Source organism: Petaurus breviceps, unplaced genomic scaffold (genome assembly GCF_028583685.1).
Source record: "Petaurus breviceps papuanus isolate PSGF00001 unplaced genomic scaffold, PetGlider_PUasm1.0 79, whole genome shotgun sequence".
In the NCBI taxonomy this organism is placed as follows: domain Eukaryota; kingdom Metazoa; phylum Chordata; class Mammalia; order Diprotodontia; family Petauridae; genus Petaurus; species Petaurus breviceps.
The window spans coordinates 5,707,151-5,729,009 of record NW_027186523.1 but is presented as its reverse complement, the minus strand read 5'-3'; the positions used below and the strand labels follow the sequence as shown (position 1 = coordinate 5,729,009).

At 35.7% G+C, this 21,859-nt stretch overlaps 1 protein-coding gene across 3 annotated transcripts in view; it reads left to right on the top strand.

The window, feature by feature from the left end:
• LOC138175799 (inositol 1,4,5-trisphosphate-gated calcium channel ITPR2) overlaps window positions 1-21,859 on the top strand; it is a 529,022-nt gene that overhangs the window by 297,647 nt on the left and 209,516 nt on the right. For all 3 annotated transcript variants that reach the window (XM_069106292.1, XM_069106291.1, XM_069106293.1), the window contains exons 36-37: window positions 5,003-5,145; window positions 6,751-6,859. In XM_069106292.1, the coding sequence (XP_068962393.1) occupies window positions 5,003-5,145; window positions 6,751-6,859 (252 nt within the window). The remainder of the gene's footprint in view (window positions 1-5,002; window positions 5,146-6,750; window positions 6,860-21,859) is intronic.

Below are 21,859 nucleotides of genomic sequence, written 5' to 3'. Positions count from 1 at the left end.
ACTGCACCACCTGGCTGCCCCCCAATGTTTTCTTAATTGCAATATCTAATGGCCTCTTTTCAGTCTTCATCCTTCTTGAATTCCTATAACACTAAAACTTTTTTCAGGCCTCTCCTCTTGAATTTTCTCTTTTCTCTTGGTTTTCATGAACACTATTCTCTTAGTTCTCTCCTCCTACCTGTCTGCACACTTTTAAAATGACTGGTATGGAGGATGTAATAGAAAAACTCAAAAAAATCAGTAGAAATAACCAAAAACACACATTCTGCAATGGGAAATCATATGTAGATAATACCAATTAAGTGGAAGAACTGGCCCAGAAATCTCCAAATTATTTGAAGAATTTGAAAAAAAAAAACATTCAAGCAGCAATGGTACAACTATCTAAGTGTAAGTGAGTTTCAAGAAAATTTAGGAAAATAGAAGAGTCTGTATAATATATTCAAGGAAATTATTAAAGAAGATTTCAGGAAATGGTGAAAGGAAAAGCAACAGTGAAAACTGGAAGGATCCACAGTATCTAAACAAAAGAAGAGAAACTCAGATTCAACTCTCTTAAACTCAGTTAAACTCCATTACTAAAATAATAAGAAATTGAGGGAAGTAAACATACCCTTAATGGAAGTCTTTGAACAATAGCAAACCTTCTAGAGAAAAAGATAGGTATTTAAAATAATTTGCATGTCTCAAAACAGTTGTTGGCAATAGGGCAGAATCATCAGAGTACTGTATTATCTAAAACACTAAAAGATTCAGCAGAGTGTTTTAGAAAAACAGAAAAAGGAAGAGAAAACAAGAGACAGAATAGAAAATCAAAATCTGTGATAAAAGTGGTCCAGATTAAATAAATCTATGTAGTTATTAATATGGCATTAATTTAATTTAGGATAATTCTATTTGAATTAACACCAGAAATAATAAGAACAAGAAAGTATGAATAGAGTGACTGAAGAATGGAAAAACCCAGTAGTAAGAATGCTATATGTAAATGAACTGTCTAAAATAAAAAAAAAAAGAATTACAAAATGGATTCAAATTAAGTTTATATGAAAAGATATTTGACCTAGAAAAATTTTAATTTTATTCAAGCAGAAAGAATAGTCTAAAATTTACTAAGGTACTTCCAAATCACAGCAGGTGGGAGTGGCCTTGATATTTGACAAAGATGGCTTTAAACTACAAAACATTCAAAGACAGAATGAAGAGCCATATAATATGCTAAAAAGTTATTTTAAAAAACAACATATGGTATTGATTATTTCATGACATACAGAAAGATAATACATTGCACAATTTTCTCAATCTGTAAAATATTTATCTTTAAAGATAAGCCTGAGAAAGAAAACTACAGACATGCCAGTTAAAGAATACATGAATGCCCAAATTATTTTTGCTTGTGTCATTACAGAGAATTTTCAGTGTAAGAGTTCCTTTAATTGATGCAAATGGAAGATTGCAACCCATTTATGACTTAATAAATAAGCCCTAGGGGATTTGTAAGAAGCACAAAATGGTTCAGTGACTTGATAAAGTTACTTGCTAGTGTCTGAAGTGGAATATTCCTTGCTCTGTGTCCAGTATTTTATCCACTACAGTACAGAGTTCTAAATCATTAAAAATATCAGCATAAAACATCACATGAAATATTGAAAAAAGTGACTTAGCATCACATCACAAATATTTACCTGTTATTACTGAGTCAGGAGGCATTTATAGAGTGCTTAATATGTGCTAAGTTTTATGCTAAGCTTGGGGGATACAACTAAAGGTAAAACATTAATGCTCCTACTGAGGGGGACGGGCACATCAAGGAACTCATATTTTAATGGGGAGACAATATGTAAATAACTAGATACATACAACAACTGGAATAGAGCCCTGGGTAGAGATGCAGTGGATAGAGCACTGGGCCTGGAGTCAGAAAGGCCAGAGTTCAAATCTGACCTCAGACATTGCCTTGGGCAAGTCATGTAATCTCTGCCTGCATAAAACTGAGGAAAGAAATGGCAAATAACTCCAGTGTCTTTGCCAAGAAAACCCCCTGGATGGTATTAAAATGCTAAGAAGACATGACTTTGGAAGATGATCCATCAGGGCTTTGCTATGGTCCACAAGGTCACAAAGATTCAGGCACAACTGAACCACAACAAAGTGGAAGGTAATTTCATGGAGAAGACAGTAGCAGGCAGGAGAGAAAGGAGAAAGGCCTGTAGAAGGTTAGATTTGGACTGAGTCTTGAAGGAAGTAAGGAGATGGAAGTGTGGAGGGAAAGCATTCCAGACATGAGGGACAGCCTTAGAACGCTATTGTCAGTTTAATAAATCATATTGACAAGACAGAAATAAAATTCTACATCAGCATCAGGGGCACACAGAAAGCCTTTTGAAAAAAAAAATAGCATTCTTTCATGTTTTTAAATGCCCAGAACAAGTTTTCCTTATTATGTTAAAGAATAGGAAATATAGTTGGCAAAATGTTTGAGTAGCTTTTATCTCTATAATTTCTCAATATGAACAGCTTAGCAAACAAAGAAAATATGTGTAAAATATGCTTAATATAAGGTTAACAGTCAGTTAGATTTACATATCTAATGGCTTTTTCTCAGTCCTCATCCTCTGACTTTCAGCAGGATTTGACAGTGTTGACTACTTCCTCTTTCTGGGTACTTTTTTGTTTGCTTGTTTGTTTGTTTGTTTTTCTGCCTCTGCTCTCTCTTGATTCTCTTCTTGGCAATCTCTTCTTCTCAATATTCCTTGACTGATCTGACTTCCACATCTTATCCCTTATTTGTGAGATGTCTCTGTCCTGAATTTTCTTTTCTTCTTTCCCTATACTCTCTCGGTGATCTCTTCAGCTTTTGTAGATTCAGCTATTGTCTCTCTTCAGGTGACTCCAAATTAACATATCCAGCCCTAGTCCTCCTGAGTTCTTGTCTTAATTCACCAACTGCTTGTTGCACATTTCCAAATGGATTTCCAATAGATAGGGCAGGAAGAATTTTTAAAGTGCTTGATCTCTGGGGATACAAATAAAGGAATAAAAAAAGACAGTTCCTGCCTTCAAGAAGCTTACATTCTAATCAGAAGAAGACAACATATAAGAGGGAACTGAAAAGTAGAGATAGGAAGGGGAGATACCCAAGTCGGGGGGACTGTATTGATGTCTGAAAAGTTTGAAGCAAAACAGGGGGGAAATAAATTTTGTCAGCCTGGGCCCCTTCTTAAAATGTAGGCCCTGGGAAGAATCCAGCCATGGGAGAAGGGGACCAGCATGGTAGAGGGATGCTCCAGAATGAGAAAATTGCACCTAGCCCCTAGAATAGCACCTGGTATATGTTGTGCATTTAATAAAAGTTTCTTAAATTGAACCATGTTCTCACAGGTTGTAGGGTAGGTGAGATGGGGTTTTCATTTGGGAACTTAGTACAAAACATGCTTCTTAGGACAATACCTTTTCCATGTGACAGATGTGCTCTCAAGGACTGCATTTTGCCCTAGGGGAGGGGTTGTATGACACATGCCCCCCAGACAAAGTGGCCAGCATTCAGAATGGTGGTGTGGTGGTGGGGAGCAGCAGAGATGCAGAAATGGAATATATGGATGTTAAAAAGGACAAGAGATTATGATTATGCACGTATCAGGAGGATTATGCCTCATTGTTCATTGAACACAGTGGTGATGTTTTGATATCCCATTTCCTCCATTGATCAACTTTTAAAAATTTCTTTGTTTAAACTACTACCAAATCATTTGGAAGATTTGTTTTATGATACAGTTTGAGATCTGGAAGTACTAGTTCCCTTCATTCTTAGTTTTGTTTTTTTTAAAACAAATTCTCTTGAAGCAAAATACATCTTTTTTTGCGCTATATACCCATTTGTGCTATAAACACTAAAAATTTAGCATAATCTGTGAAGGACCATTTATAATATGATAAAAATATGTATGCCTAAACCCGAAGGTAGCATTATTTATAATGGGCGATATCCCCTATTAATTTTACATGGTTTTAGAAATACTAGTTACAGCAATAAGAAAAGAAAAAGAAGTTAAAGACATAAACATGAGAAAAGAGGAGATAAAATTATCAGTATTTGCAATGATGACTCATTATTCAGAAAACTTCGTAGAATCATCCAGGATAGTAACTGAGAGATTAATAGCTTCAGTAAAATAGCAGGATGCAATATGTATCCACTAAAATAGCCAACATTTCCGTATTGCTGTAACAAAGCTAGAAAGAAACAATAGAAAAAGAAACCCCATTCAAGATAACTACAAAATGCATAAAATTTCTGGGAATCAACCTACAAAGCCACATTCAGGATTTATTAAAATTTTTATTATATTATTTATTATTACTATTTAATATTATTATTAAAATACCATTTTAAAAATTCTGCTTCTTGAAAGACAAATAATTGAAAGGCATTGTCATGGTTGGGACCATATCAGTATGATACTATTTAAATTATTTTATAGATTTATCACTATTGCTATATAAATATAATCACCAAGAGGTTGCTTTATATATGAAACGTATATGTATCTAAATGAATTCATGTGAAGCAAAAAAAAGAGTCTAGAATTTGAAGAAACACTAAAAAATAATAAGAATGAAGGAGAAGTGCTTCTAGACATTAAGCAATATTTTAAAGTAGTAATAATCAAAACTACAGTATTTGGTACTGGTTTGAAAAATAGCAAAATAAATACCAGGAACAGACTAGCTAATCAAGACTCAGATACACTCAAACTCGGTAATCCAGTTTTATGGAATGGCCATGGTAACCTGTTCTCAGAGGGCTTATTATTATCTGGTTGAGGAGACAAAACATAAATACATAATTTAAATGATAAAAGCCTGAATATAGTTCTTGGCCACAGTGTGTGATACTGACACCTGCTATGGGGGTGCCCATTATCTTTATATGTCCTATACCCCATGGAAAGGAAAGGAAAACTGAAGATTCACCTATAATTTCTTCCACTTCCTTCCATAGGATGTAGTTGGTTCTTTAGAGCAGCAGTTTAGCCCAATGATGCAGGCTGAATTCTCTGTGTTGGTTGATGTGCTGTACAGCCCAGAACTTCTGTTTCCTGAGGGAAGTGATGCAAGGATAAGATGTGGTGCTTTCATGTCCAAGTAAGTGAAAGGATCTGGGATTTAGTTGACATAATTATTACATTAATTCTAAGTTTTGAGTATTATTATTTGGAAAATGTCCCCCAGGTTTCTGTTTTTACTTTGTAATTAATAATAAGTAAGATAGAAAATGCATAACATACTTTGAAATTTGTATAGTACAACTTTTTTACTTGGACAAGAACTCTGATTTATTGGTATAAAGAAGTCCCCATGAAGAAACTCCTTCCACTTGTGTAGTTTGACACTTGCTCTGGAACTTAAAATCTTATAGAATTAACTGGAGCATTGAGAGGTTAAAATGACTTGAACAGATATATGGAGCCAATATGTGTCAGAGCCTTGAATTAATTCTAGGTCTTTCTGACTTTGAGATTGATTCTCTATCCTGTCAACTATGCCTCACTGCTTTAGCTCATACTCCCAAAATATTACTAAGGTGAATATAAAACTAAATTGTGAGGAAAGGGCAGGCAGAAACTATTTTTGTTGTTGTTGCTTTTTTTTGGAGTGGGGAGAGCAGGGCAACTGGGGCTAAGTGACTTGCCCAAGGTCACATGACTCGTAAGTGTTAAGAGTCTGATGCCAAATTTGAACTCAGGTCCTCCTGACCTTAGGGTCGGTGCTCTATTCACTATGTCACCTACCTGCCCCCCAGAAACTTTTTTAAACTAAAATTTACTAGAATGTGGAATAAGTGCTTCAAGAATGTTTATTGTGAATTTGAGCTAAATTGTGCAAAGTGATTATCTTGATTAATTTCCAGTGTGATTATATCATATGGCCTTTAAAATTCTCCTTCGTTAAAGCTATATTGCATGTTATTAACCTACTATTCATAGCTTGATTCATTTATTCATTTTATTATAAATTCCAGGATACACTCATATTTTATCTCTATATATTTATCCTAAAATTTTACATTTTAACACTTGCTTTATGCAGAGCTCTTTGATAGGGGCTTAGGTAGGTACGAAATTTATAGAAGACCTCATGTTGCTTATGGGGTGAGAGTACAGACAATAAATGTATAACTAAAATTCTCCATATTACATGGTGAGTTTGTGAGAGAGTTATAAAACAAAATACTGTATAAGGTCCAAGAAAGTAAAATATCATTTTCCTGGGTTGAATCACTTTTACCCATGAGTTGAAAAGTAACCTTATTTTATAACTTGAAGGTATGTGTATTCAAATTATTGTGGTTAAGTCTCACTTTGTTGCATTATGGGTCAGCTTTTCTATCCATAAAATGGGAAGAATAATCCTTATAGGATCATTTTAAAGATTATTTTTACAATGAAAAATTATGAGAGAAATATCACAAATACTAAATTTGAAAGCTACTATTATATATATTGAGGATGTGATATGAAGTAATGGTAAAATGTATGTTTTAGGATAAAACATTGTTTATTACTTAAATGTAGGAAAAGTTTGAGTTATCTGGAGTTTGTTTTCATAACTTTAAAAAATAGCTCCTTTTTTGCTTTTTTCTCAAGTATTAGACTAAAGTTTGTTCTTTGTCTGATATTTCTATAAAGTTAGAGAGAATGTAGAGTCTAATTTAAGATTTCTTATTATTCTTGTTATTTTATTTTTAAGGTTGATTAATCATACAAAGAAGCTCATGGAGAAAGAAGAAAAGCTCTGCATTAAAATTCTTCAGACCTTACGAGAAATGTTAGAGAAGAAAGATAGCTTTGTGGAAGAGGTACTTCTACCGTCTTAGTGGTTAAAAATAGTGACTCTCTCAGAGTACGGTAAACTCTCAATTACTATAAGCTGTTATACAATTAGCCACATTACATAGTAATTAGTACATTTTTTCAGACCAGATATTTTGAATAATAATTTTTATGTTATTCATAACTTAGTTGATCCTGCTTTGATTTTAAAAACAATGTAAACTTTGAGTGGCCTATAACTATTGTACATCGTGATGTTTTGCACATTATAGATGTTGCACATTATAGATATTGCACATGGATAGATTTGTTCAGTTCTCTGACTTAGCATAGATTATGTTTTAATATCTATGAATAACTTAGATGCATTGTTAGATTTTAACATCAGTTCTGAGGCATTTGGGGAATGGTTCTTAGTATTTATGTTTTTGTGCATTTTTATATTTTCTTTCAAATATATGTTTTGATAATAATTCAGAATATTATTTTGTAAAAAAAAGAATTTGACGATAATGTGTTTAAAAGTACAGAGGCAGTATGATGTAGTAGATAAAAGGCAATCGTTAGAGTCAGAGAGATCTATATTCAAGGCCTATCTCTGACACATGATGCTGTAAAATCACAGACTAGTGACTTAACTTCTCTGTGCCCCAGCCAATTCTCTAAGAATGTAAATTACTTTTGATTTGCTGATTTACATTCACAGAATTGAAGAAGTTTCCACTCCAGAAGTTCCCCAAACTAATGAAATGACTTCTGGACTAGATTTAAAAATCAACAACATATAAACACATAACATTGTTCTGATCAATGTTGTTTCACAATTGTATTACTGATAATATGTTATAGGCACAGTTCATTGTAATATCTTTAAATCCTACTATAATGACATTTGGTTGAACATTCAAGATATAAATCAGTTGGCCAGTAATAGTGTGATTTTGTGCTATGTGATCCAGTGACACTAACTCTCTTGAGAATCATTCTTCCTATTTTCCTATTTACCTTGGTCTGTATAGAAATAAGTTTCTCTATAATATTGTTGTCTCTATGGTGTTTTGCAGTCCCAACAATCAATATTAGGTAGGATGTGTCTGTATAACACAAATGACTTTAGAGTGGGATGAAAATTCATAAATATTTGTTAGTTTGTTATTTAATAAGATATACCAGGTACTCATTAATAAATAGATAGCAGTATATGTTTAATGTAGGTAATAAACCTACATACATTTATTTTAATTTAATTTGTTTTATTTTAGCTAGCCACCTATATTTAATCATTATAATTAGTTAATCCTATTTACTTATTATTGTCCTCTTAGTTTGTTTTTGTGAACAGTAGCACTCTAATATGATTAGAGTTGGACTTTTGTATGTAAATTGAAGATGCTCTTCTTAAATAGAGATATACCATGTGTGTTAGTAGAAGGGACATGTTTCAAAAACTATATTGTTGAATTATATATTTACCCCAAAGATTAAAAATATACTTTCTCTTTTGTTTAGTTCATTCTTCATCTTTTACAATTTAGATGTGAGAATATAAGCTATTAAAAAAAAAGGATGAGCAGAAGTTTAGTGATCATTTCTCAGACTATAATCCATGTAAAATACTTTTGAGTGAGAGTTTGTGTTTGTATTTTTTTTAGAAGTGGTAAAACAGAGCAAATTTGATGTGGTTCTTAGAGAAGTGGCCTCAGAGTCAAGTTCCACCTCTGAAAAATGTGTGCTGTGAGACCCTGGATAACTCACTTAACTTCTCAGTGTCCCAGGCAATTATTTTTTTTTTTAATTTTTAAATTTTTTTAGGAGGGGGGAGGGCAGGGCATTTGGGGTTAAGAGACTTTCCCAAGGTCACACAGCTAGTAAGTGTTAAGTGTCTGAGGCCTGATTTGAACTCAGGTCCTCCTGACTCCAGGGCAGTTGCTCTATTCACTGCACCACCTAGCCACCCCCCAGGCAATCCTTTAAGTCTGTAAATTGCAGAAAAGTTTCAATCTAAGCTTCTGACCAGTTTCTTCCAATAAATCCAAACTGTCATCAATCTTCCTCTTGTTCTTTTAAAGTTTTTCCAAAATCACAAGATCATTCAGCTACACCCACATATTCAGTCAATAAAAATTTGAAAGCACCTACTAAGTGCTGGGTACTGTGCTCAGCACTGGGGGTCCAATGAATGACTAAAGGTAGTCCCTTCTCTCAAGGAGCTCATAATCTAGGTCATGTCTCCAACTTCACTCTCTATAAGCTATTGAAAGAGGCAGGTGCCGCTCAAGATGCCTTGTGGCATAATCTCAGAGTAGAAGAATTATGTTGGATAGATGAAGACTTTCTTCTCTTTGTCTTTCTTTGCCATTGGAATTTGATATTCACTATATGAATCCAATAATGGAAGCTCATTTGTTACCTTGTAAACAGTCCTGATATAGTATACTTTTGGCATGTTGTACTGGTTCATTTAATTCTCTAATTCTAATTACAGTAATCTATACATGTCCAGATCTTTGTCTTCTTTTTCCATACTGGTCAGTTGGTTAATAGTCAATAAACATTAAGTACCTACTCTGTGCCAGCCACTGTGCTAAGCACTGGAATACAAAGAAAGGCAAAATACTGTCTGTTCTCAAGGAGCTGTAAAGCCAAGCATGAGCAGCTTTCCAGAGGACACTGCTGTGAACAGCTTCAAGGTTCTGATTACACAGTATAGTGAACTCTCTGTTTATTCAGTAACAAACTAAGACAAAACATTCACAGAAATCACAGTATAGCATTCACAAAGCATAACAACTTATCACTAAAATGGCAGCATAGTTTTCACCAAAGTGGTCATATAGCAAAAGATAACATTCATTTTAGTAACACAATCATTTAGTAAGTCCTTAATTCAATCATCCTTAAGGAGGCAAGCCTCCTTAATTGACACAAAATACAAAGTCACATTGTCTTAATCTCTTCAATCAAAAAGGTCCTCTTTCTTCTTAATTGGAGAACTCCTTAACTCAATCATCTAAATATAAAGGTCAGAGTTCTCCACTCCTACCGTGTGTTTCCCGATAATAAGACCTATCCTGAAAATAAGCCCTCCCCTTACTGTGTAAGATTCCTCTAAAATAAGCCCCCCCCCGAAAATAAGCCCTATTGAGATTGCTACTTTAGGGAAGGGGAACCCCCCTCCTCTCCTTGCTTCATACGGTCCCCCCTTTGACTCACTGCCCCCCCCCCCCCCGGGTGAAACGCACACCGCGCTCTGAGCTGCATCCAATCAGACCTGCAGCAGTGAGCGCGTCATCCTGTTCTTCCCCAGTGATTTGCTTATTGAATAAAGGTACATTTTTTTGTTCACATTTACCTGTTTATTAAAATTGCTGTCAATGTTCATTAAAATAAGCCCTCCCCTGAAGATAAGCCCTCTGGTGTTTTTCTGTTCAAAAAAATAATAAGACAGTGTCTTATTATCGGGGAAACACGGTAGGCCACAGTAAGTCATGATTTTCTCAGTTTGCATTAAATACCCAAGGAGAGGTCTTTTCATCTTTACTCGAGGCAGGCTGTCCGCTTCCATGATTCCTCTTTTATGGTTCCATCTCCTGCCCGAATCTATCCAACTGCCACCTGGGTTCAAAGGCAGACAGCTCTCAGTTCTTTGTGCAGCTTCTTGTGCAGTTCCATATTGAAGCTCACAGTGTCTGGTTCACCTCAAGTCCTTCACAGTTTCTGTTCCTGGGAAGACAAAGCTTAATAAAGCCATGGTAACATCCATGCACATTCCCAGCATCCTCATCAATTCACTTTCTGTCTGAGAAATCAACATAGACCCAACAACAAGGTCTGAGACAAAGTATCATCAAAATAGACAGACAGAGTACTAGCACCACAGTCATGCTTCCTCCCAGTTCTCCTTTCTTCTCATTTCTCAGTTCTCATTCATGGCAGTTCCAGCAGGCCCTCAGAAGTCCTCAGCAGCTCTCCGAAGAAGTTCTGCCACAAGTTCTGTTCTCAAAATCTTCTCTTTTCTTATTTCTCAGTTCTTCTCAATCTTCTTCTCAGTTCTTGGTTCAGTTCTCAGTTCTCTTATTGGGTTTAAGGTAAGGGAAAATTAGGATCTTAACGATATTGATGTAATAACTAGAGAAATCTTTAAGAACCAAGTAAGATTGATTAGCAACTAAAATTTCTTTGGGTATAATTGCCTGCCACTCCAAAATATAAAGGTAGTGTTTGGCTTGGATAGTTAAAGAGAATGGAAGATGTTTATCATTTCTGGTGGTATCATCATCACGAACAAGCACTTATTAAGTGCTAGGACAAAGACAAAAACAACTTTATATTTTAATGGGAGAAACAACGTACAAATAAGTAATTAGGTATCTGTAAAACATACAGAGTAGATGGAAGATAAACTTAGAGAGGAATACTCTACTATTTGGCAGAACTGAGAAAGGCCTCCTACGGAAGTTGGCATTTTATCTGAATCTTGAAGGTAACCAGGGATTGTAAGATTCTAAATATTCCAGGCATGAGAGTCAACTAATGAAAAGATAAAGTAAGGAACAAGAAGAAGACTAGTATGGTTGTATTGTAGTAGAGTGTGCTGGAAGGGGTCAGATTGTGAAGAGCCTTCAATCCCAAATAAAGGGATTTTTTATTGGATATTTATATGGAATGTGTTTATATGGAATTGGATATTTATATGGAAGTAATAGGGAACTATTGGGGCTTTTTGAGTAGGGAGGGGGCTGACATGATTAGAATGCACTTTAAGAAGATAACTTTTACAGTTATGTGTATTAGGGATTGGAATAGGGAAAGACTTGAGGCAGTGAAACCAATTAGAAGGATATTGAAATGATGGAGGAAAGGGGTGACAAAAGTGATGAATCAAAGTGGACAATGGGGATTAGGGCACATATGGGAGAGATATTGTGAAGGTAGAAATGACAAGATTGAGGAGCGTCTAGCTGGCATAGTGAATAGAGCACCGGCCCTGGAGTGAGGTGGACCTGAGTTCAAATCTGGCCTCAGACACTTAACACTTACTAGCTGTGTGACCTTGGTCAAGTCATTTAACCCCAATTGCCCTGCCCTCAAAAAAGAAAACAACAACAGCAAAAAAAAGAAATGACAAGATTGAGTAACTGATTGGATATGTGAGGTGAGTGACAGAGAAGAGTTGAGAATAGCCCGGAAGCTGTGAACCTGGGTTACTAAAGGATAGTTGTAGCCTTAATAGTAATATGGAATTTTGGAAGAGAGTAGGGTTTGAGGGAAAAAAAATAAATAGTTCTCTTTTAGAAATGTTGAGTTTGAGATGCCTAGGGAACATCCAATTCAAAATGTCCAGTGAGCACTGGCTGATGTGGGTCTGGAGCTCAGGAGAGAGAGTAAGGGTGGATATATAGATCTAGATACATAGAGGTTATAATTAGGCCCATAAGAGTTGATGAGCTCACTAAGAGAGGCTGTAAAGAAATAAACAAGAAGGTTAATGACTCAGGACAGAACCTTGGGGGACACCCATAGTTAGTAGGTTTAATATGGAAAGGGAGAGTTGTCAAATAGGTAGAAAGAAAACCAAGAGAGAAATGTCACAAAAACCCAGAGGAACAGAGAACATAATCAACACTGTCAAATGCTAACCAGCTCTAGAGGATGAAGCCTTGAGCTTGAAAGTCAGAATTGTTATTTTTGAGCTGTTTCAGTCATGTCTGACTTTTCATGACTCTATTTGGGGTTTTCTTGGCAAAGATACTGGAGTGGTTTTCCATTTTCTTCTAGCAAATGAGCTGGAGCTCATTTTACAGATGAGGAAACTGAAGCAGAGTTAAGTGACTTACCCAGGGTCACACAGCTAGCAAGTGTCTGAGGCTAGATTTGAACTCAGGAAGATAAGTCCTTCTGACTCCAGGTCCAACTGTCGCAGTGTCCGTCCACTGTGGTATCACTTAGCTGTCAAGAGTCAGAATATCTGAATTAAAATCTCTGATATGATATTTACTATGTAATTACTTAATCATTCTGGGTTTCATTTTCCTTACCTTTAAAATGGAGTTGGTTCAATAGATAATTTGTAATATCTATTCTAGCTATAATCCTGTGATCCTATGATAGGGTGTAAGACTTGTTATATGACCTTTAGTCATATTTGATTCATCAGTGAGAAAAAAATTGCCTCTGGTAATACTATAGAAAGTGAGGAAAGGTATAGCTTTGTGAGTTACTCAGACACTTGGCTTTCCTGAGTGGTCTGTGTGTCTGTGTGTTCATCTGATGTGTTGACCCCCAGGAAGGTAGCCAAGGCAGGAAGTGGAGCAGTGTAAAAATTGTGGTCTGTCCATTTCCTCTTCCTACAGGCATCACATAGTATGGTTGTGTTTAGTACATATCCTTCCCACTCTTAGGATTGTGGTTGAGTCAATGGAAATACAAATCTGTGGTTCTATGATGATCTACATTTAGCTTAGCCTGTGAAAACAAAAGGAATTGAGAGTACACCTTTACCTCTAGGTGTATGTTTGAGAACTTCAGAAATAATAGTCAAAGTGATAGCTTCTCTTGTTATAAATTCTCAGCATGCCAGTTCAGTCATATAAACAGGAGATATTTTTCCTTCTGTTTAATTTTTATTTTAAATATTAACCATTTAATGAAGCTTTATTGTCATCAGTAGTTTCTTCATATATTAGTATTTTCAGATCTTGATCTGATGTTAAAAAAACGTACATCTATTTTGGATTTTACATAGATCACTCAGTCGTTAGTACTTAGTATTTAATTATCTTTTGTCTATTATGGATCATAGATTATATAATCCATACAAGTTATGGGTTACATTTATTTATTTAGGAAAAGAGAAAGAAAAATACATGTTGTATGTTTTGTAAAGAAAAATAACATGGACACTTGAGTGAAACATTTATATGACAACTTAATCACAATTCATACATCAAAAAAGTCATGACTAATATCACATAAATGGGGCAATGTTTATTGGATTTATGCCCTTGAAGAAAATGAGCCCTGAAACAAAAATCTAAATAATTTACATTTGTTTTTTAGATTCTAGACAATGATTAGCCAGAGGGCATATGTTGTTCATTGTGTCATAATTTCATGTCTAATTATATTGTTATGCATGATGTTTTAGGCTTTATGCCATCTATTAACAATTTATGCTTATGTTAGACTATGCATACTCTTTGCAATTATAACTTAATTTATTGCTGTAAAAAATGCCTAACGATTAGGAGACATGAATGAAAAGTCAGGAGAAACTGAGTTTATATCTAGCTTCAGACACTTACTAACTCTGTGACCCTGGCCAAATCACTTAACTTCTGTTTGCTTCAGTTTCTTTACCAGTAAACAGGGATAATAATAGCACCTACCTCCCAGAGTTGTTGTGATTATTAAAATGGATATTTAAAAAAAATTAAATATTTTATATTTTCCCCAATTACATGTAAAACAATTTTTAACATTGGTTTTTTTTAATTTGAGTTCCACATTCTCTCTCTTCACTTGTCCCGCCTTATTGAGAAGTAAAGCAATATGATATAGGTTATACATGTCATTCAGCACAGTCATGCAGAACATATTTCTATATTATTCAGTTTGTAAAAGAAAACACAATAAAGTAAAAAAAATGCTTTGATCTCTTCAGACTCTATCAGTCCTTTCTCTGGAGAATTTATAGCATTTTTCATCTTAAATCCTTTGGAATTGTCTTGAATCATTGTATTGCTGAGAATAGTGAAGTCATTCACAATTGATCATTATAAAATATTGCTGTTACTGTGTACATTGTTCTCCTGGTTCAAGTCACTTAACTTTGTACCATTTTATGTAAGTCTTTCCAGGTTTTTCTGAGAGCATCCTGCGCATCATTTCTTATAATACAGTAGTATTCTGTTACAATCGTATACCACAACTTGTTTAGCAATTTCCCCAATTGAGGGGCATCCTTCAATTACAAATTTTTGACTACCACAAAAGAGCTGCTTATAGCAGCTATAAAATATTCATAATATTGTATATATAGGTTCTTTTCCATTTTTTTTTATCTCTTTGGGATATAGACCTAGTAGAGGTATTGCTGGGTCAAAGGTTATGTATACATAGTTTTATGGCCCTTTGGGTATAATTCTAAATTGCTCTCCAGAATGGTTGAGTCAATTCACACCTCTCCCAACAGTGCAGCAGTGTCTCCATTTTCCCATATCACTGCCAACATTTGTCATTTTTTTCCCTGTCATATTAGTCAATCTGATAGGTATGGAGTGGTACCTCAAAGTTCTTTTTATTTGCATTTATCTGATCAACAGTGATTTAGAGCATTTTTTATATGACTATAGATAGTTTTGATTACTTTATCTGAAAATTGCCCATTCATATCCTTTGACCATTTATCAATTGGAGGATAACTTGTATTTGTATAAATTTGACTCAGTTCTCTATATATTTGAGAAATGAGGCCTCTATCAGAGAAACTTGTTGTAAATACCTTTTCACAGTTATGATTACTGTTATTTCCTTCCATCCTATTCCTCCTCTCCCATTTATCCTACTCTCTCTCCTTTCACCCCATCCATCCTCAAAAGTATTTTGCTTCTGACTACTTCCTCTCCCAGTTTGTCCTCCCTTCTATTACTTCCCCCACACCTTTCTCTCATTCCCTCCCCATCCTACTTTCCTGTAGGGTAGGATAGATTTCTGTACCCAACTGAATGTGTATATTATTTCCTTTTTGAGCCAATTCTGAATAGAATAAGGTTCAAGCACTTCTCACCCCACCTCCCCCATCTTTCCCTACACTGTAAAAGTTTTCTTGTACCTTTTTATATGAGATAATTATTACCCATTCTACCTCTCATTTTCCCTTTCTTCCAGTGCATTCCTCTCTCATCTCTTCATTTATTTATTTTTTAGATGTCCCATCATTGTCAACTCACACCCATGCTTTTTGCCTTCTAATTGCTCTAATATACTCTTTCTAATTGCCCTAATAATGATAAAGTTCTTAGGAGTTACAAGTTTCATCTTCTCATGTAGAAATATACCTTATAGAATCCCTCTTTCCTATTTTCCATTTTATGCTTCTATTGAGTCTTGCATTTGAAAGCCATATTTTCTATTTAGCTCTGGCCTTTTCATCTGGAATGCTTGAAAGTTCTCTATTTTATTGAATATCTGATTGATATTTCCCATAAAGAATTATGTTCAATTTTGCTGGGTAGGTGATTCACGCTTATAATCCTTCCTCTGCTCTCTGGAATATCATATTGCAAGTCTTCTAGTCCTTTAAGGTAGAAGCTGTTAAGTCTTGTGTTATCCTGACTGTGGCTCCACAATGTTTCATTAGTTTCTTTTTGACTGCTTACAATATTTCCCTCTTGACCTGGGAGCTCTATAATATTCCTATATAATATTTCTGGGAGTTTTCATTTTGGGATCTCTTTCAGTAGGTGATCAGTGGCTTCTTTCAATTTCTATTTTATCTTCTGACTCTAGGACATCAGGGCAATTTTCTTTGATAATTTCTGGAAAGATAATGTCTAGGCTCTTTTTTTGATCATGGCTTTCAGGTAGTTTAATAATTCTTAAATTTTCTCTCCTAGATTTATTTTCCAGGTCAATTGTTTTTCCAATGAGATATTTCACATTTTTTCTATTTTTTTTCATTCTTTTGACTTTGTTTTATTGTTTCTTGATGTCTCATGGAGCTGTTAGCTGCCACTTACCCAATTCTAATTTTTAAGAAATTATTTTCTTCAGAGAACTTTTGTACCTCATTTTCCATTTGGCTAATTCTACTTTTTAAGGAGTTCTTTTCTTTAGTGAATTTTTGTACCACTTTTTCCATTTTTAAGGCGTTCTTATCTCCATTGGATTTTTGTACCTCTTTTACCATTTGACTTATTTTGTTTTTTAAATGTTATTTTCTTCAGTATTTTTTGTACCTCCTTTGCCAGGCTATTGACTCTTTTTTAAAAATGATTTTCTTGCATCACTCATTTCTTTTCCCAGTTTTTCCTCTGCCTCTCTTATTTGAGTTTTACAATTCTTTTTGAACTCTTCTAGGAATTCTTTTTTGGGTCTGAGACCAAATCAATATTTTTCTTTGAGGTTTTGGATGTAGCAGTTTTGACTTTGTTGTGTTCTGAATTTTTTGTCTTTTGTTCTTCCCTGTCATCATAATAACCTTCTAAGATCAGGTTCTTTTTTTTTTTTTTTTTTACTATTTTTCCATCTTTTTTTTTGTTTTTTTAATTTTTTTTTAAAGTTGATCTTTGCTCACAGAATGGAGGAGCCCCTGTCCCAGCTCCAGGTTTTTTGTGCAACTATTTTCAGATCTAGCTCTGAGGGGACTATAAGTTTTCAGTTCTGCCAATGTGGTATGATCTAAGGAGGGTTGTATTTACTACTCTTGTGGCCTGTGCTCTGGTCTGTGAGCAACGATAAGCACTCTTTTCTGCCTTGGAACTGTGAGCAGGGGCCCTGATCCCCTGCAACCCCGAACTTTGTTGTACTAGTCTTCCTCCTTGCCCTGGGACTGCAATCTAGATCCATGTATGGGCAATGCACCCAGTGGCAGCAAGGGACCTCTGTAATCTCCTAACCAGTCGTCCAACCCCCTTACCAACTGCAAGCTGAGAACTCCAGAAACCAAAGCTGCTGCAGATTCAGTTGCCCCCAGGGCCTGCTATTGATTTGTGGGCCCAGCTTGTACTGCACTCCACTCTCACTCTGGTGCAACAGACCTTTCCTGCCAACCATCTAGGTTGTCTTCGGCTAGAAAATTGTTTTTTTTTTCTCATCGTTTTGTGGGTTTTGTTACTCCAGAATTCATTCAGAAGCATTATTTAAAGTTCTTTGGAGGGGAATTTAGGAGAGCTCAGGTGAGGGCCTGTCTTTCTCTACCATCTTGTCTCCACCCCCTTTCCCCCCAGATGATGTTTGTAAAGTGTTTATCACACTGTCACTTAGTAAGTACTTAATAAATGCTTTCCTTCCTCTTTGGTGTTCTGGCATTAGTGTTTCTGACTTCAATGTTCTCTCCATTTTTTATGACATATATTTTATTGACGTATATTTGTGACATGCCAGCCAAGGAAAATTGGTCATAATCTGTCTAACGTTATTAAGGTAGCAATGGTTCTGTATTCTATTTTGAAACTCTATACTCAAAAAGACCAGTAGATTTCAGATTCTGTTCTATATTGTTGTCATTCAGAGGTTAAGAGAGAAGATGAATTTCAAGTCTTTTCTCTCAATTCTCTCAGTTTACCATTTACATCGCCTTCCTTTACTGTGTCATTTATTTTTGTATAAAGCTCAGCTTCCCTAATTTGTGAAGGTATATGGCAGTTTAACATATATAGGATAGTTTTCATATGTAAAGATACATTATCTTTTTGTAAGTGATATTCCAAATCCCAGTTCATTATTGCATTATAAATAATTCCTCTATTTTACTATACCTTAGCATGTGGGTATTTTGTGTTTTTGAGGATTTTAAGAAAAAAATGATTGAGCATATCTTTCTCAAGGTTGATAAAACATATGGATAAAAGCATGCAGTCTGTAGCCTCTTGACAAGACATCTGCTACAACATTTTTCTTTCTTGGAACATATAAAGTTGTTTGCAATTGTTTTCATAAATATGAAGCTCTGAATCTTGACTGACAGATACATGAGTTGTTCTTTTGGAATTTCATTCCTTTTGCTTGTACATATTGTACCATCCTGAAGGAAGTATATCATAATGTAATTGAAAAATAGTAAAGTGTGCGAAAGTTTCATGTTAAAAGTATGGTAAGAATTTTAATTTGAAAAAACAACAACAGCTTTTATTTTTTTCTTGAATCATTCATTTAAAAATTCTTATTCATATCACTCAACTGAATAAATATCATGGGATGAAATGCTTGTGCAACATTTGCATAGCTCTCTTTTCCCTACTTAGTCTCAACCTTGCCCATATACTTAATAATCCAGAACCAGCCTAGGTAACTCTGACCTCTTCAGATAGGAGAACTGATTTAATGTCTGAGGTGTAAAGTGTGTATGTGTGTGTGTGTGTGTGTGTATGTGTATGTGTATGTATGTATTTATGTATATCTATATTTTGGGGGAGTGATTGGCATTTTTTTTTTTTTTTGTTTTTTGGAGGGCAGTTGGGGTTAGGTGACTTGCCCAGGATCACATGGCTAGTTTTTGTGTTAAGTGTCTAAGGTCGGATTTGAGCTCAGGTCCTCCTGACTCCAGGGCCAGTGCTCTATTCACTGTACCACCTAGCCACCCTGAGTAATTGGCATTTTTGATAAACATTCCTCTTCTTCTATAGAATATGGTAATTGACCCCTTGTTGAGAAGACAGGGGAATTATCCCAAATGGGTTTCCCCAAAGATGTTTAGTTAGGACCTGAGGGATAAAAAGACTTTAAGCAGAGTTCATCCTCTGCCTCTCGGTAACCCTCTCTGACCACTAGTCAGAGACTAGAGATCTTGAATTGGATGGACTACCTAGACATTCCTCAAAAGATAACTGGTCCCTTTTGGAGAAAGAAAGGTATTGCCTGTGTAACCCGGTGAATAGAGAGTAGAGCCATGACCCAGTAAGATGACAGGATATCTAATTTTTTTTTAATCCCCTTAGTATTAGAGGGAGTTGTTCAGACAATGCAAGTCCGAAGAGAAAAGTATTGACTTTCTAGGATCTCTAAATAGTATTTTTCTTTGGTGAGGGGTCATCCAAACTCCAGGGAACACTTCAAATCTCAGAGGGACTATGTATTGCTTTATGGGGAAGCTAGGGATTCATTGGGATATCAGAATACTGCCCTGATGGTATCCCTCATTTCAATTCCTTAGGAAGGGAACTATTTGCATGCTCTCTGTATCTGTTTATAGGCTTGTATGAGTCCTTTGAATACCTAATCTATTCTATATTTGCTTGTGGCTTCCTATGAATTCTTTGTATCTTCTGCATTTTCTACAGAGTGAAATTACTGCCTAACATTATTGGATGGAAGATGAAAATCTCATTTTAACCATAGCCAACAAACATATATCAAGCATTTACTCTATGCAATGTACTCTGTTAAGTGCTAGGGATACAAAATGAGGTAACAGATAGTCCCTACTGTCAAGTAGCTCACAATATAATGGGAGAGACAATAAGCAAACAAATATATACCAACAAATATTTACAGGATAAATAGGAAATAATTAAGAGAGGGAAGATGTTGTAAGGAAGAGGGGTGGGGAAGGCTTCCTGTAGAAGATGGAAGTTAAGTTGGAACTTAAAGGAAGTCAGGGAAGCCCAGTAAGCAGAGATGAGGAAGGAGAACATTATAGGCATTGGAGATAGAGAAAATATCTAGAGGTTGAGTCTTGTTGTGGACCAGCAAGGAGACCAGAGACATTAGACTGAAGAATGTGTGGCAGAAGGTAGGGTATAAGAAGACTGGGAAGGTAGGAAGGGGATAGCTTATGAAGGGCTTTGAATGCCAGAGAATTTTATATTTTCTCTTAGAGGCAGTAGGGAGCCCCTGAAGTTTGTTGAGTAAGAGGTGACATGGTTGGACCTACACTTTAGGAAAATAGATTGGGTAGCTCAATGGAGGATAGATTGGAGAAAGGAGAGACATAAAGCAAATAGACCTCCCTAGCATGCTATTACAGTAGTATAAGCATGAAGTGATGGGGGCCTGGAAAAGTAGTGGCAGTGTAAGAGGAGCAAATGGACATCAAGAGATGTTGCAGAGGTAAAATCAATATATCTTAAGCAGTAGATTGGCTATGAGGGTTGGGAAATAGCAAGAAGTCAAATATGACACCTAGTTTGTGAGCCTTAGGGACTGGAAGGATGGTGTTGCCCTCTATAGGGAAGGTATATTTGTAGAGGACTTAGAGGGACATTTTAGACATGCTGAGTTTAAGATATCTACTAGAATCTAGTTTCAGATGTCAGAAATGTAGTTGAAGATGTGAGTTTGTAGGTGATCAGAAAGTTTGAAGCAATGTTGGTTGATTTGAGAATTGTCAGCATAAAATTGAAGATCACCAAGTAAAGTAGTATTCTGTGTTCTGGATGAGGATCCAGCAAAAGAGATTGAGAAGGAATGATCAGGTAGATAGGAGGAGATGTAGGAGATGCGTAAAGGAGGACATAGTAGCAGAAGACATATGAGTAATATGAGATGAGGAAGGAGGGGTGGCTCACAGAGGATGGCTTCAATTTTTTTTCTGTAAAATATGAGTCAAATTCTCATCTGAGGAGATGGAAGATGGGGAGGGGGTGCCATGAAAGACTTGAGGAAGGGTGAAGAAGTTTGAAAGAGCCCTGTGGAGAGAAGAATAGGGGGGTTCATAAGCAGGATATAGAAAGATTACCTAGCAGCAGTGAGGGTCCAGTAGAGGTTGTGGAACATAAATTTTTATTGAACTCAATCAGAATGATTGCATGATTTTCTCTACCTTTGCTCAGTAGTATGTGTGTAGGAGCAAAGGTGGTAGATGGTGGGAGTGAACCAAAGCTGAAACTTGACAGGGAAAAGTGTGCAAAGTCATAAAGAGATGAGGGACTTAAGAAAAGAGTACATTATAGAGTTGAATTGGTTCACCTGGGGGTCAAGATGGAAAGAAGAGGAGAGAATGACTAGTGCAGGGGATATGGTGTGGGCGACAATTGCAGGATCAAGGAGCTAGAAGTCATGATGTGAAGGAGTAGAGTTGGTAAGGGAAGACTGAAAGAGAGGTGGAAAACCAATAGATTGTGGTTGTATGAGGCAGTTTTGGAATTCTTGAATATGCAGTTGGTACATTTGTGTCAAGATGATGTCAAGATTAATGTTATGAGCATCTTTGTGTATGATTGAGGTGGGGTGGAGGATTAGGTCAGGAGGTTAGATTGGGATTAGGATTAGGAGGATGGGAAACAAGTTTGTTGAGGAACTGAGTGGTCAGTGTATTTGAAGGAGAGTCAATATGTGTTAAAGTTCCCTAGTATGAGGAGTTGGGA